Source organism: Ambystoma mexicanum, chromosome 6q (genome assembly GCF_040938575.1).
Source record: "Ambystoma mexicanum isolate Mex_15411 chromosome 6q, UKY_AmexF1_1, whole genome shotgun sequence".
Lineage (NCBI taxonomy): Eukaryota > Metazoa > Chordata > Amphibia > Caudata > Ambystomatidae > Ambystoma > Ambystoma mexicanum.
Window position 1 is genome coordinate 1,530,565,390 of NC_090937.1, and position 13,886 is coordinate 1,530,579,275.

Genomic DNA, 13,886 nt, shown 5'->3' on the forward strand with positions numbered 1-13,886 from the left:
GCAATGTGCAGCTACCATCATCTCAGTGTCAGCTGAAGAGTAGGGTCCTGCTGGGTCGAGAGGTGTGGTTTAGGGCCCAAGCAGTACTGAATGTGGTCCCCCATTAAAGACCCCTACTGTGATCCCCATTACCTTTTCATTCCATCTGCCCTACCACTTGCAACTTTTGGTGCTAGTCAATGGCTACCCGGCTGGCCACATTAACGGGTCATTGGTCATATGGTCAAGCTCATCTTCCATGACCCTTTTGTGCGAAAAGTTCAAAATCTAACTAATGTTCCTGTTAAAACTGTGATGTATCATCTATGTTTTAAATATTTCTGTATTCATATTTTCCAGGTACTAGAGACAGAGCATATTATACTCAACCGTATATCATTCCAGAAGTGCATAGTGATGTTCGTCTTCCAGCTAGATGGTGGCAATGCACCATTGGAGGCCTTCTGGCTGCTAACCTGGCATCTTAAGATGTGTCCTGCATGCTACCGCAGGAATATCAAAGGACACTGCAAATTCGACCACATCATCCCGACCCTCCTCGAACTGCACTGGCTCTCGCTGCAAGGCTGTGTCATCTCCAAATCATGCAGCATCATCTACAAGGCTGTCATTCTGAAGTTCCCAATATACCTCACTGCGAAACTCGGCATCTCTTGAACCCTATGATTCACGAGACGTAAGGACGTGTGCAGATGTCCACTCCGCCGGTACAGGAAAGTAAAAACCAGAAGACCGACCTGCTCTGTCTATGCCCCAAGACTTTGGAACCTCCTCCCCATCAACATCCGACTTGACCCTTCCCTTTTATTGGTCAGTAAGGAGCTCAAGATCCTCCCCTTCAAAGAATGGCTCCTCCCTAACCCCTGGGTCCACACACCCTTAACTCTCCAACCTACTTGAGATTGGGTGAATGGCTCCCCACTCTTTCCTCCCCTGGTTGCTTGTAGATCCTTGTTGCCACATGGCCCACCCTCCCGCTTCCCGGTTGTTAGCTCTCCGCTCCCTTGTTTCTATGCTTCCCTCAGTGTTCTTTCCCCTATGACTGTAAAGCACTCCATTGCTTCCCGAAGCTGGGTCTGCACTCCATAAATATAATAATAATAATAATAATAATAATAATAATAATAATAATAATAATAATAATAATAATAATAATAATAGATACTGATAATGAAGTACCAGCCTCCCTTGGGGTCAATTTTATCATTGCCATTTAAAGTCTCTTTAAACATCTACTTTATAGACGGCCCTTGTGCAAACAATTTACAAGTCGTAAAAATGACCTACAGCCCTTTGTGGCCCCATTTGAGTTTTTAAAGTTCCCATTATATTCTAGAATTGCTTGATTTATTTGTTTATAAAAGAAAGGGGACACTTAACACTTTCACTGTTCCCTTGCTTTACAAGCAAAACGTTGAACTTTCTGAAACGCTGCACTTTTCATTGAGATAATATCAAACAACAAGCTGCCCACGTGACAGGATCAGAAGCTGCCCACGTGACAGAATCAGATGGCTTTTCCCTTGTTAATACAATCTGGAGAGGAGTGGCCAGATGGCTCAGGCTCCCCCATCTTGCTTGTGCACCCACATCCTTCCACGCCTCCTTTCCTTGCATTCCGCCACTTGCAACCTAGCTTCTATAATTGAGAAGCTAAACTACAAGTACGGGGTGTGGCCCTCACTCCTCACCTGTGCCATAGTTAGATATGTTGAGTTATCAAATAGCTTTGCAGACACCATCATTTTAATTATGCTCTGCACTATATCTTGCAAATACTAGAGAAAGTTCAATGAGTCCAATGTCACATGAGCAACACAAACAATCCATCTTTTCCCTTTTCCATTGCATTCTGGTACCTGTAGTTCTTCATTTATAAGCTCACAATCATAAAGCATAGGTACAATAAGGAGAATATACCAAATGTTGCGTCATCCTTTCAGCTTGGGCCCCACCATTCAGAGACTACCGACGTTTATATCTTGACGCCACACTCAAGGCTGACAACTACTTTGAAGGTGACATGTAGAATGCAACAAAACACCCAAAATACATGGATACTGTATGGGAAGTTGGACTCAGATGATCAAAAGTGCTTTAATGCTCCATGGAAGATAAAAAGCTCTTTGCGGTTCCTATGTAGTTACGGAACCAACATCGACAAACTTGGTGCAAAAAGAGTGACACAAAATTATTGATGAGCTGCACCGCCCTGAGTGTTTGAGTAATTGCACAACACTATCTGAAATCTTACATTTATCACAACAAAAAGAATAAATATTCATAAAGATATTGAGGCAAAGAAAGACTTGGGTAGGGAACAACCGATTGTAAGCAGCGCCCATGCCTAGAGGAAGGTTCCACTCAGATCATACACTCTTCTTTGTTGACGGCATCTGAAACTCTTTGACACCAGATACTCCTCACCCAACTATGTGTATTAGATTTCGGCCAGGCTAGCATTTGTTACCCTGCAAATAGGATTTCAATTTTGGGCGCATTCGGTTTTAACTGAGCGTCACTCGCCCATGCATGGATAATCAGGAGACACTCTGACAAGCCCCCAGATGGAGGTGATTTGTCCTCCTTAAACTCAAGGATTAATTGGGAGTCTCCTGCATAGTGACCACTATCTCCTGCATAGTGACCACTATCTTAAGTGACTACAGTGGTGAAGATATGCTTCTTCACCAGGAAAACTTGAATGCTCGTCTACCTGCTGTTGACTATCCTTGTAGAGTTCAATCGATCTTACCTCTTAAGTGCTGAGGACGAGTATACTTTCATATTTGCATAGACATGCGTAATAGCCCAGCAGTTAAGGGTAACTCAGGTTCTATCTCATTTGGACTACGCAAACAGCTTTCATCTGTTGGCCAACCCAACATACTTTCACACGTTCTGCAAAGAATACCAAATATGGCCATCTGCATGCAGCACGGGTCGGGGAGATTTAACCATATCACACCAGCCTCTATGAGTCTACATTGGGGGATGGTGTTGATGCGGGTAGAATTCAAGACTCAGTGCATGAGTCATAGAACACTCTATGAAATCGGACCTTCATTCTCAATAGATAAATGTAACCAATAACATCCTTCGTAGACCCTCCAGTTGGGTGACACCGTGTAATTGGCAGTCCCCAAATACGGAAAGCAAGAGTGGTCAGATGATCATTTGCATACGGGTAATTTAAGACTATTTGTCCTTCAGCAAAACTACTGAAGACCCACCTTTACTGACATTAAACTTAAATTCAAGGAAACAGTGGCCAGCGGTCTAACTGGATACTATACCTAGCGCCAATAGGCTTCTCCTATGACACTAGTGTGCTCAATCAATGTTTGATCATTTAACATAACAAGGTAGATGTGCAAAGGTTAAGCTGGCAAGCAGACTCTGCACTTCAGTTGGACCCGGGATCTCCCTGCCTCCCACTCCTAAAAGGATAACGTAAATGGGGTGAAGGTAAAGAAAGGAAGAAAAGGCAGGGTTCTGTAGCTGGACTCCCAGAAGAGCCTAGCCTCAGTGAAAGATCCTGTACATGTGGATTCCACACTTCATGCAGTCAGTGAAAAGCGTGGGGCGGGGGGGCAGCTTTATTGGGGGCTTCTATTAGAGCTGACCCTCTGGCTGAAAGGCTTCTGCTGCTTATGGGAAGAAATACAGAAGTGCTTGCAAAGTGTTGTAGTTCAGTCTGTTTTTGATTTGTCTAATAATGCTATCAGGTTTTGTATAAAGTGCTTCATGGCCGATTGTTCCTGCTTGTAAGCTCTATAACATTAGGTAGTATTATTACCCATTTACTGGTACTCAAAATTCTCCATCCTGTGACCCCTCCAACTAACCCAGAATATGGCAGCGAGACCCATCCTTGGCCTCAAGCCGAGGGATCGCATCTCTCCTGCCCTACAAAGCCTTCACTGGCTCGCGGTCTCCGCACGGTTTAAATTCAAATCCCTCTGTATCATCCACAAGGCTATCTGGTGCCGGGGACCACTCTATCTTCAATGCTTCCTGACCAAATACTCTCCTTCTAGACTCCTCTGTTCCTCCGGCACCAACTCCCTGGGCCTCATTACAACCCAGGCGGTAAGTTCCCTACTTTGCCACCATGGTGTAAACTCCGTTTACACCATGGTGGATGGCGGATTTACCGCCCCATTCCAAGGTGAGTGGGGCGGTAAATCCCCATTCCCCATTTACCCTTCCCCATTCCCATTTTTGCCCCATAGGGCATAATGGGAGTGGGGAAGGCGCTAATTACGGCACCGTAAATTACGGTGCCGTAATTAGCACCAAGGCGGGTTAGCGCCTTGCATTTTAACGCCTGCTAAAAGCAGGCGTTAAAATGGTAATCAGGCGTTAAGGGTTAAAGGCGCCGACGGCGCCGTTAAACCCTTAACGCCTGGGTTGTAATGAGGCCCCCTGTGTGTTAAGTGCTTTGCTTAACAGGGAGCTGATGGGCGATCACTTTCCTCGGTGGGCTCCCTCCTGTGCAACAGCCTCTCCCTCCGTCTGCGTCTTGAGCAAGACCTCCTTAAATTCTGAAAAAGCCTCAAGACCTTTCTCGTTGCCCTTCCTTCTCCTCCTCTCTTCACTGCTAATCTTACAGCAGTGTGACTGATGTGCATGGCCCTTATGCGTCCTTGGGGCTCTGGTCCTCCTCATCTCTCATCCCAGCCGCTGTCTTTCTACTGCACTTACTTGGCTCACCCGCTCATCGGTGGTTGCACTTACATTCTTCTCATCTCAGCACTTACCCTGAGCACTTCTCCATGAGCATCAAAGCATCTTATCCCTACCCCCCGCCCCCTCTGCACTTGCACGTTCTGAACACTCACAAGGCACAGTAGGTGTGTCTCCCCTTCCCTTATTCTCAGTATTGGTTTGTACTATTATTGCAATAATTTATCCTTGCTGTAATTAATTGTCTTCCCCTGTCCCCACACTGTTTGCCCTGTGGGCGCTTTGAAACAGTTTTACTAATTGTATAAGCGCCTTATAAAAGTGTCCAATAAATAAATAAATAAAACATGGGTAAGGTGGGTTAAAGTCGCTCCTGCAAGGGATGCAAACTTGTAAAGTGATGGCTGGCAGACCACATGTCAGAAGCAAGTGTAATCTTTGGCAGCTGCAAAAAGCAATGGATGTGCATTTCATGTTCAGAGCTCTGAAGATGATGAGGGCCTTTCCAAGTTTGGCAGTGGAGTCAAAATACAGTGGCTAATCCATTGCCATCATTTTTTAGGCAGTGTCAGAATTACAACCATTTTTAATACCCCGCCAAATTCAGAGTTTGCCTTTGAAGTGAAGGACTTACCGTCAGGAATAGGAATTGACAGCACCAAACCACCACTTGGAATCTGGCACGAGGGGCCTGATTTAGGGAATTTCTAGTGCAGTGAAAAGTGACTTTGCATTGGTGCAAAGTGACTGCACTGCCAACAAACACCCTGATTTACAGAACAATGCAAAGTGTATTTTTGCATTGCAAAGTCATTGTGCACTGAAAAAGTACTCTTCGCACTGTGCTAAATTGGCCTGATTCCTGGTGCAAATAGTATTTATTTCAAATGGTGCTGCACCGCAAAAACACACTTTGCACTGTTCTGTAAATCATGGTGCTTGTTGCAGTGCAAAGTCACTTTTTATCACGCTAAAAATTCCATAAATCCGGCTCATAATCTTCTACACTGAGTGGCAGTGACGTAGTGGAGATTGGTGGTAATTCTTCAGTAAATCTGTGGAATGACCACTAATCCTTTAGGGCCTGATTCACAGACCATTATGCTATGGGATTGCACCATTATAAAATGCTTCTGTGAATCAGGCCCTATATGGGGCCCAATGTGGTTTTGGGGGCATCCTACCTGGATGGACTTGCTAAACTAGTTTAACCCAACACAGTTTAGCTTGCTGCATGTTTTGGAGGTTTGGGATCTTAGGTTTATTTATTTAATTTATTTATTTAGATTCTTATATTGCGCAACACGCCCATGGGCCTCAGTGAGCACAAACAAAACACACAAAACAAACATAATCTTAATCAATCATGATAAAAACAGAAGGGGAACAAAGGAACCAAAAAAGATATTTTGCATGGTCCAATATCAATTTAAAATCAGAAGGTAAATTGGCAAAATGTGTTCAGTTGTCCAGTAAAAAAGAGAGATTGCTTTCGCCACGGCCAATGAATATACAGTCCATATTGGCTTCTGTACACCACTCCCCAACGTAATCCTACGCAAGACCTTCAGATCCCAACCTCTTGCCATCCCTGGTCCAGTTCTTTCATGAAGCCAGACGAGGCCCTTGTTCCGGAGGGCCTCTCTGGGTTCCGGCTTCACTGATGACAATACGTTAGTGATGACAAGGTTTCTAGGATCTAGTGTAAGCCCTCCCAGTGACTTATCGGCGATATGTGGCATCTCAGACTTATGGGCGATATATGGCATCTCAGATTTCCCACGTCGAGCAGTCCTGAAGGGGTTGGGTTTAGTTTTGCTACGGACTCCAGGAGTGGAACACAAGGAGGCTGGGCCCGGGCTCGGGAGGATAGCTCAAGGGCAACGCGCTCGCCTTGGAAGTAAGATGGCGGAGCATCACAGGTTCATTCCCCGGGTCCGCGCTTAGAAACCTCTGAGTATTAAGCTCGTTATAAATAACCTATCATACCATATCATATCATATCATAACCCACACCTTTCACTATTGCCTGTTGGCGCCCCCAGGTTGTGGGATGAGGCATTGCAAAGAGCCAGCATGTGGCAGTGTTTTGGACCTTGCCCTGGGAAGGCCTAAAGAATTGTGCTGAGGATTATCAGCCAGACCCTGGTTTCCACCAGGAGGCCGCGGTGGCTTCCAGGGGTAGTGTTTTCTGGATGAAGCACTTCGCTGTCCTGTTGTGAATTTAGCAGTGATGTTCCATGGCTTCACACTGAGGCGGTGGGCACGTGCAGTGCGTGTAATGACACTAGCACTGCAGCTGCCTGTCCTGAAGCTAGGACTGGGGCAGACCTGGCAATGCAGCACTGCAGTTCCACAGTAGCTCAAAGTGTGCTGGCAGGCCCATCACATTGAATGCAGCAACACTTGCGCTGGTCCCGGAGGAACCACTTTGCTGCCAGGTTAAGGGAAGTGCATGCAGCAGGGCAGTTCCTGGGGCTCGCTTGGTGGTATTAAGCGCAGTGCATTGAGTGGAGCATTGCTGGAGTCCTGGCGTTAGCACCATGCTGCCAGGCGCAGTGCGGTGAATGCTGCATTGCTGTTCCTATAGTGTGCAGGGCAGGTGTTAGCGGCGAGTGCAGCAGTGTTTCCCCTGGTCTGGATTTAGCCCAATGCTGCCAGGTGAAATGCAGTAAATTCACCAGTGATGTTCCTGTAGTGCACAGGATGGTAATAGTGTGGCGAGTGCAGCAATGCTTGATCTTTTCCTACAGCCAGCACTGTGCTGGTTTGCGCACTGCATGAACGCACCACTGCTGTACTTGGGGGTTTGCAGTGGGTGCAGGGATCGGAATCTAGCAATGTTTGCATTGTTCTTGGCGTCAGTACCAAGCTGGCATGTGTAATCTGGCCAATACAGCAGCATTGTGGTGGTACAGTGGCTGGGTGATTGTGTTGCATGAAGAAATACTTGCACTGGGCCTGGTGCCAGTACTATGCGGCCATGTATAAAGTGGCGAATGCAGTAATGTTGTCCCTGGGTTTCACATTGTGGGGGTACAGTATGTGCAGTATGTTGAATCAAGAAATGATTGCACTGGGCCTGGTGCCAGTACTATGCTGCCATGTGTAAAGTGGTGAATGCAGTTATGTTGTTCCTGGGTTTCACATTGTGGGCTACAGTATGTGCAGTGTGTTGAATGAAGAAATGCTTGCACTGGGCCTGGTGCCAGTACTATGCTGCCATGTGTAAAGTGGTGAATGCAGTAATGTTGTCCCTGGGTTTCACATTGTGGGGGTACAGTATGTACAGTGTGTTGAATCAAGAGATTATTGCACTGGGCCTGGTGCCAGTACTATGCTGCCATGTGTAAAGTGGTGAATGCAGTAATGTTGTTCCTGGGTTTCACATTGTGGGGTACAGTATGTGCAGTGTGTTGAATGAAGAAATGCTTGCACTGGGCCTGGTGCCGGTACTATGCTGCCATGTGTAAAGTGGTGAATGCAGTAATGTTGTTCCTGGGTTTAACATTGTGGAGTACAGTATGTGCAGTGTGTTGAATGAAGAAATGCTTGCACTGGGCCTGGTGTTGGTACTATGCTGCCATGTGTAAAGTGGTGAATGCAGTAATGGTGTTCCTGGGTTTCACATTGTGGTGATACAGTAGGTGTGGTGTGTTGAATGAAGAAATGCTTGCACTGGGCCTGGTGCCAGTACTATGCTACCATGTATAAAGTGGTTAATGCAGTAATGTTGTTCCTGGGTTTCACATTGTGGGGTACAGTATGTGCAGTGTGTTGAATGAAGAAATGATTGCACTGGGCCTGATGGCAGTACTATGCTGCCATGTGTAAAGTGCAGTAGTGCGGTTCCTGGTTTTCACATTGTAGTGGCACAACAGATGCAGTGTGTTGTATGAAGAAAGGCTTGCACTGGGCCTGGTGTCAGTACTATGCTGCCATGTGTAAAGTGGTGAATGCAGGAGTGCTGTTCCTGGGTTTCACATTGTGGGGTATAGTATGTGCAGTGTGTTGAATGAAGAAATGATTGCACTGGGCCTGATGTCAGTACTATGCAGCCATGTGTAAAGTTGGTTTTCACATTGTGGTGGCACAGTAGGTGCGGTGTGTTGTATGAAGAAATGCTTGCACTAGGCCTGGTGTCAGTACTATGCTGCCATGTGTAAAGTGCAGTAGTGCTGTTTCTGGGTTTCACATTGTGGTGGCACAGTAGGTGCAGTGTGTTGAATGAAGAAATGCTTGCACTGGGCCTGGTGTCAGTACTATGCTGCCATGTGTAAAGTGGTGAATGCAGGAGTGCTGTTCCTGGGTTTCAAATTGTGGGGTATAGTAGGTGCAGTCTGTTGTATGAAGAAATGCTTGCACTGGGCATGGTGTCCGTACTATGCTGCCATGTGTAAAGTGGTGAATGCACTAGTGCTGTTGCTGGGTTTCACATTGTGGTGGTGCAGACAGTGTGTTGCGACTTTGCACGTCGCTGACCTTTCGACATGAGGTGGGATTGAACCCATGATTTGGCATTCTCGAGCATTAGGCTATTTATCATAGAAGTTAGAAAGGCCTGGATTTGAGAAAGGCAAGTTTGGTTTGCCGAAACACGTGTCATCCAACAAGGCCATCCCTAAAAAATCTGCAATTTAAGAAATGCTTGCACAGTGCCTGGAGGTAGTATTTCCCTACCGTGTGTGGTGCAGTGACTCCAGCAGTGCTTTTCCTGGAGTTCACAGTATGCTGGTTAGGTGCCGTGTGTTCAATGCACGGCCCTGTATGCGCCAGTGCTGCAGTGGTTGCAGGGTTCTGAATGGCAGTGCTGTTGCTGGCCATGGTCCTGAATTCCTCTCTGAAGAGTGCATACGCTACGCGACGGTGCCCGCGGAACCTGGCCACAGAGCCGAGAGAACAGCGCCCCGTCACTTCCCGGAATTATTCCGGGCTTTGAGGGGCCCATACCACGCTTCGTTGGTCCTATCAGAAAGACCCCTCTGAAGGTACTCCCAACAGCGTACCTCGCAAGAGTACTGAATTCACCAGATAAAGGTTTCCAAAATGAACCCGCGGTGCAGATCACATCCGAGCAATGTGATGAACTGATCACATATTGCAGCCAAGAAATCATTTGACTTATCACCCCCCACTACCCCCTCCCCCCAGGCAACGCCTGGGGCCATTGGACCCGGATAGCATAAAGGTCTATTGTATCCGATTGTCTGTACATTTAGTAGGAGCTTGGAGCTAGTGTTGCGAGGCTGTTCCCGCACTGCTTGGAGCTAGTGCTGAGAGGCTGTTCTCGCACTGCTTGGAGCTAGTGATGTGAGGCTGTTCCCGCACTGCTTGGAGCTAGTGTCGCACTGCTTGGAGATAGTGCTGCGAGGCTGTTCCGCACTGCTTGGAGCTAGTGAAGCGAGGCTGTTCCCGCACTGCTTGGGGCTAGAGCTGAGAGGCTGTTCTCGCACTGCTTGGAGCTAGTGATGCGAGGCTGTTCCCGCACTGCTCGGGGCTAGTGTCGCACTGCTTGGAGCTAGTGCTGCGAGGCTGTTCCCGCACTGCTTGTAGCTAGTGCTGCGAGGCTGTTCCCAAAATGCTTGGAGCTAGTGCTGCGAGGCTGTGCCCGCATTGCTTGGAGCTAGTTATGCGAGGCTGTTCCCGCACTGCTTGGAGCTAGTGATGCGAGGCTGTTCCCGCACTGCTTGGAGCTGGTGATGGGAGGCTGTTTCCGCACCGCTTGGAGCTAGTGCTGCGAGGCTGTTCCCAAACTGCTTGGAGCTAGTGCTATGAGGATGTACCCGCACTGTTTGGCGCTAGTGCTGTGAGGCTGTTCCCGCATTGCTTGGAGCTAGAGCTGTGAGGTTGTTGCCACACTGTTTGGGGCTAGCATCTGCCTGCAGCATCGTGGCCGTTCGCCGATTGCAAACGTTGAATGCCAGTGTTCATCGCTTACTTTTCTCGTCTCTACAGAGCACAGCTGAGAGGCATTCCCACAAAAGACTGTCCTTTCTGAGGTGGTCCATGCACCCGCTTATCTCCATTGCTCGTGCACAGAGCGCTCGGCGCGCGTGCATGCGTGCATGTGGGTCCGGGCTCAGTCTACTCCCCTGGGGTACGAATGCTCACGAGACGTGTCACACCGCCTATATCTGAAGTGTACATGTATAGGGGTGGGCCGAAAACACAGTAATACACTTCTCCGGACTCCAACCGGGTCAGGGTGCAATGCACTATGGGCCTTCGCAAAGTGCACACGTGCACAGGCCGGCATGGCATTCCCTTCCCTCAAGTTACACAGGATGGCATATACTTCACTTCTCCCAGGTACTCCAGACAGATATACTGCACATCTCTGGTGTACATGTATTCGCTGATCTCGGGCGCATATGTGCACAGACACACACGACTGAACATACCACGCCTCTCTGTTGGGCAGATTAGGCGTCAACTCGATTAAATACAAATAACGCGATTTAAGTGGGCGAGTAACTGCCTGCTCTGAGTACTTGAACTCATTCCATTTGAAAAACAGTACCCCGGGCCAGCACTTCTCACCAGGAAGCCAATACGGCCAATGGGAGAGCACCGGCAGTTGCGACACTATTTATTTATTTTTCCATCTGTAAACCCACGGGCATCAAGGCGCTGTTTGTTACATCAGATGTTACATATAAGAGGAATCGAGTAGGAAAATACGCAAGAGGCGGAAACCCCGGTCTGCTTTACACAAACACTAAGTAGGTACTCTGTGACAGTGAGTACCTGCACTTCTGTATTTCCATTTCAAGAACTGATACAAATATATACAGACAGTGATCGTATTTGAAAACACATGTATCCGGGAACCCTCTCCTCTTTGGTGGACTGGGCAGGAGGACGGCGCTAGCGGGCGTTGCCCCAGGACAGGTCTCAGACAATAGTTCTACATGGAACTGATGCCTGGCGATTTGCATATAAGCAAAGAGCATTTTGGGAAGAGATGAATTTTCACAATTTTAAATCTAAAACATTTCTGTGATAGAGTTCAGAAAGAAACCCTTTAGTGTGGATAATGTAAGTTGAACTCTGCGCTTTCATTGGTCACAAAAAATCACCCTAACAAATACATGTCTCTACATTCAAAGACATATATTTCAATTTGGACAGCTGCGTTGGATGTTTGTGCATTCAGTTTCTAATGCCGAATCGCTCGAACAGAGCGTGGGGTTTTCTGTGCATCGGGGCGGGGCAAGACTTGGAGCTCGGCCCCTTTACTACCCAAATCTGTGCCCTAGAACACTATATTTCACTTGCCGAAGGACACGTGAAGTCGCGAGGACAGGGGTATAGTATACTGGACCTCTGTAGGGTGCACAGAATATACCTCAACTATCTCTCAGCACTATGATGTACACACACAGCAGTGAACCACATGTGGGCTCTTAGTATACATGTTAGTATACACGTTAGGCAGAGCCTTTGTGACATCTACACAGGACAGGGATACAACTCACCCATCAAAAGTACACACGTGTACGTGTCTGAATATAGCACACTTTCTCGAAGTGCATGTAAACGAAAGGCGATATAATTAACGTCTCCTCAGCGCACATGAAGACATATCGCACGCCTCGAGTGCACGAGAGCGAGTATATCGCCCCTCTTTACGTACACATATACACAAGAGGCATGAAGCGCGCATCTGGCCGTCGAAGTACACACAGATGTACAGATGCGGTGCTGGACTGCCCCTGGGCAGGACAAAGACTGATATGCAAATGGATATTTCCCATCTGTGAAAGGCACAGTGAGTAAAAGCAGTGGCTGCGAACTCTCAAGCGGTTAATAACCACTGAACAGGTTATCATGTCTGTTCTTTCGAGAGAGGGGCGCCCGCTACCTTTGCAAAACAGATAACAATATAGTTCGTCTCTCTAGAGTACGCGTGCGGAGAAACTGAAACTCTCTGAGGTGCACAGAAACTCACTAAAAGACACATGTTCAGAGAACGATGTTTATACGTTGTTCCTATGAACTGCGCATGCCCATAGGGGCTGAAATCTATGTGAAGGACTGGACACACCTGTATTAAGTAAACGAGTGCACTGGGCCAGTACGCAGAATCCCCCTGACGCACATATACACAAAATACTGCATGGCAGTCAGTACACGGGCTAGTGGGTACACTGCATATCCTCCCCGAGGAATGCACGCAGGGAGGCGCGGGTATAAAGCCCCACCCGTCCCCTTAACCACTTTTCCAGCTTGGAAAGTAGCGGCACTGTGCGAGGTACACGGGGCGGAACAGAGACGGGCATCGGGTTAGGATAGATAAAGTGAGCTTCCCCACAGAAGCAGGCAGGCATGCAGGCGGGCCGGCGTATACTGCACCTCTCTGATGTCCGTGTCCGGGAAGGAGCGCTTTCCTCCTCGGGGGCAGTTCTGGATGTAGCAGGCGGAGGAGAGAGCCAGCAGGCACAGGAAGCAGGCAGGCAGGGCGGCGTCGGGCATCTTGGAGCAGGCGAGGGTGCGAGTCGACTCTGCTGTGGTGTGGCTGCTGTTACCTGTCAGCTCTGTCACTGGATCCCCCTCGTATTTATACCCCGTTTATTTACACTGGCTGTTGTCGTGATTGCTTCGCGTGGCGTTGCTGTCCGCGGCAAGTTGTTTCCCCCTCACCCCCTCCCTGCCAAATTATTGACGTGGCGACAAACGTTGCCTTCGCCGTCTCTGTTTTCCTGCCCTCGTCTTCTTCCCCCTCTCGTGTTCTCACTTTCCCTTCCGTATACCTCAGAGTCCCACTGGGGAATCGAAGGCCGCACTCAGAGGTCGCGCCCCCGAGTCACGTACCTGGCTGCTTTAAAGTGAATGTGATGGCCACGAATACGCGTTTCCTGCCAAAGGAAGGGTTCTCTTGCCACGAGAAAAAAACCATTGAAATGGAAAGAAAACCGAATGACGAGAAAATCTGTTTCTTTATTGATACTGAGGTTGGTCCAGGTGTGGACTGGCAACCAAATGCAGCCCTGGGAATGTTTTTGAAAGTGCCTCCGGGGCTGGACTGGCCTTGAGGCAACTCTGGAGGTTTCCCGGTAGGCCAGTGCACCGTGGGCCTCTTTTGTGTGGTGGCCTGTTTAATTTCCAAATGTTCTCATAGGAAAAGGGTTGGGCCTCATGAACATGGGTGATATGGGGCCACTTTGAACATTATTTCAAGGGCTTCTTTTGGTTGC

The 13,886-nt window shown here is 48.0% G+C and overlaps 1 protein-coding gene across 1 annotated transcript in view; it reads right to left on the bottom strand.

Annotated features, from left to right (window-relative positions):
• Positions 1–13,241, bottom strand: part of LOC138516818 (vasotocin-neurophysin VT-like) — a 49,646-nt gene extending 36,405 nt beyond the window's left edge. The window contains exon 1 of the mRNA XM_069632231.1: positions 13,045–13,241. Within this exon, the coding sequence (XP_069488332.1) occupies positions 13,045–13,164 (120 nt within the window). The 5' untranslated portion in view covers positions 13,165–13,241. The remainder of the gene's footprint in view (positions 1–13,044) is intronic.
• Between the last annotated feature and the right edge of the window lie 645 nt (positions 13,242–13,886).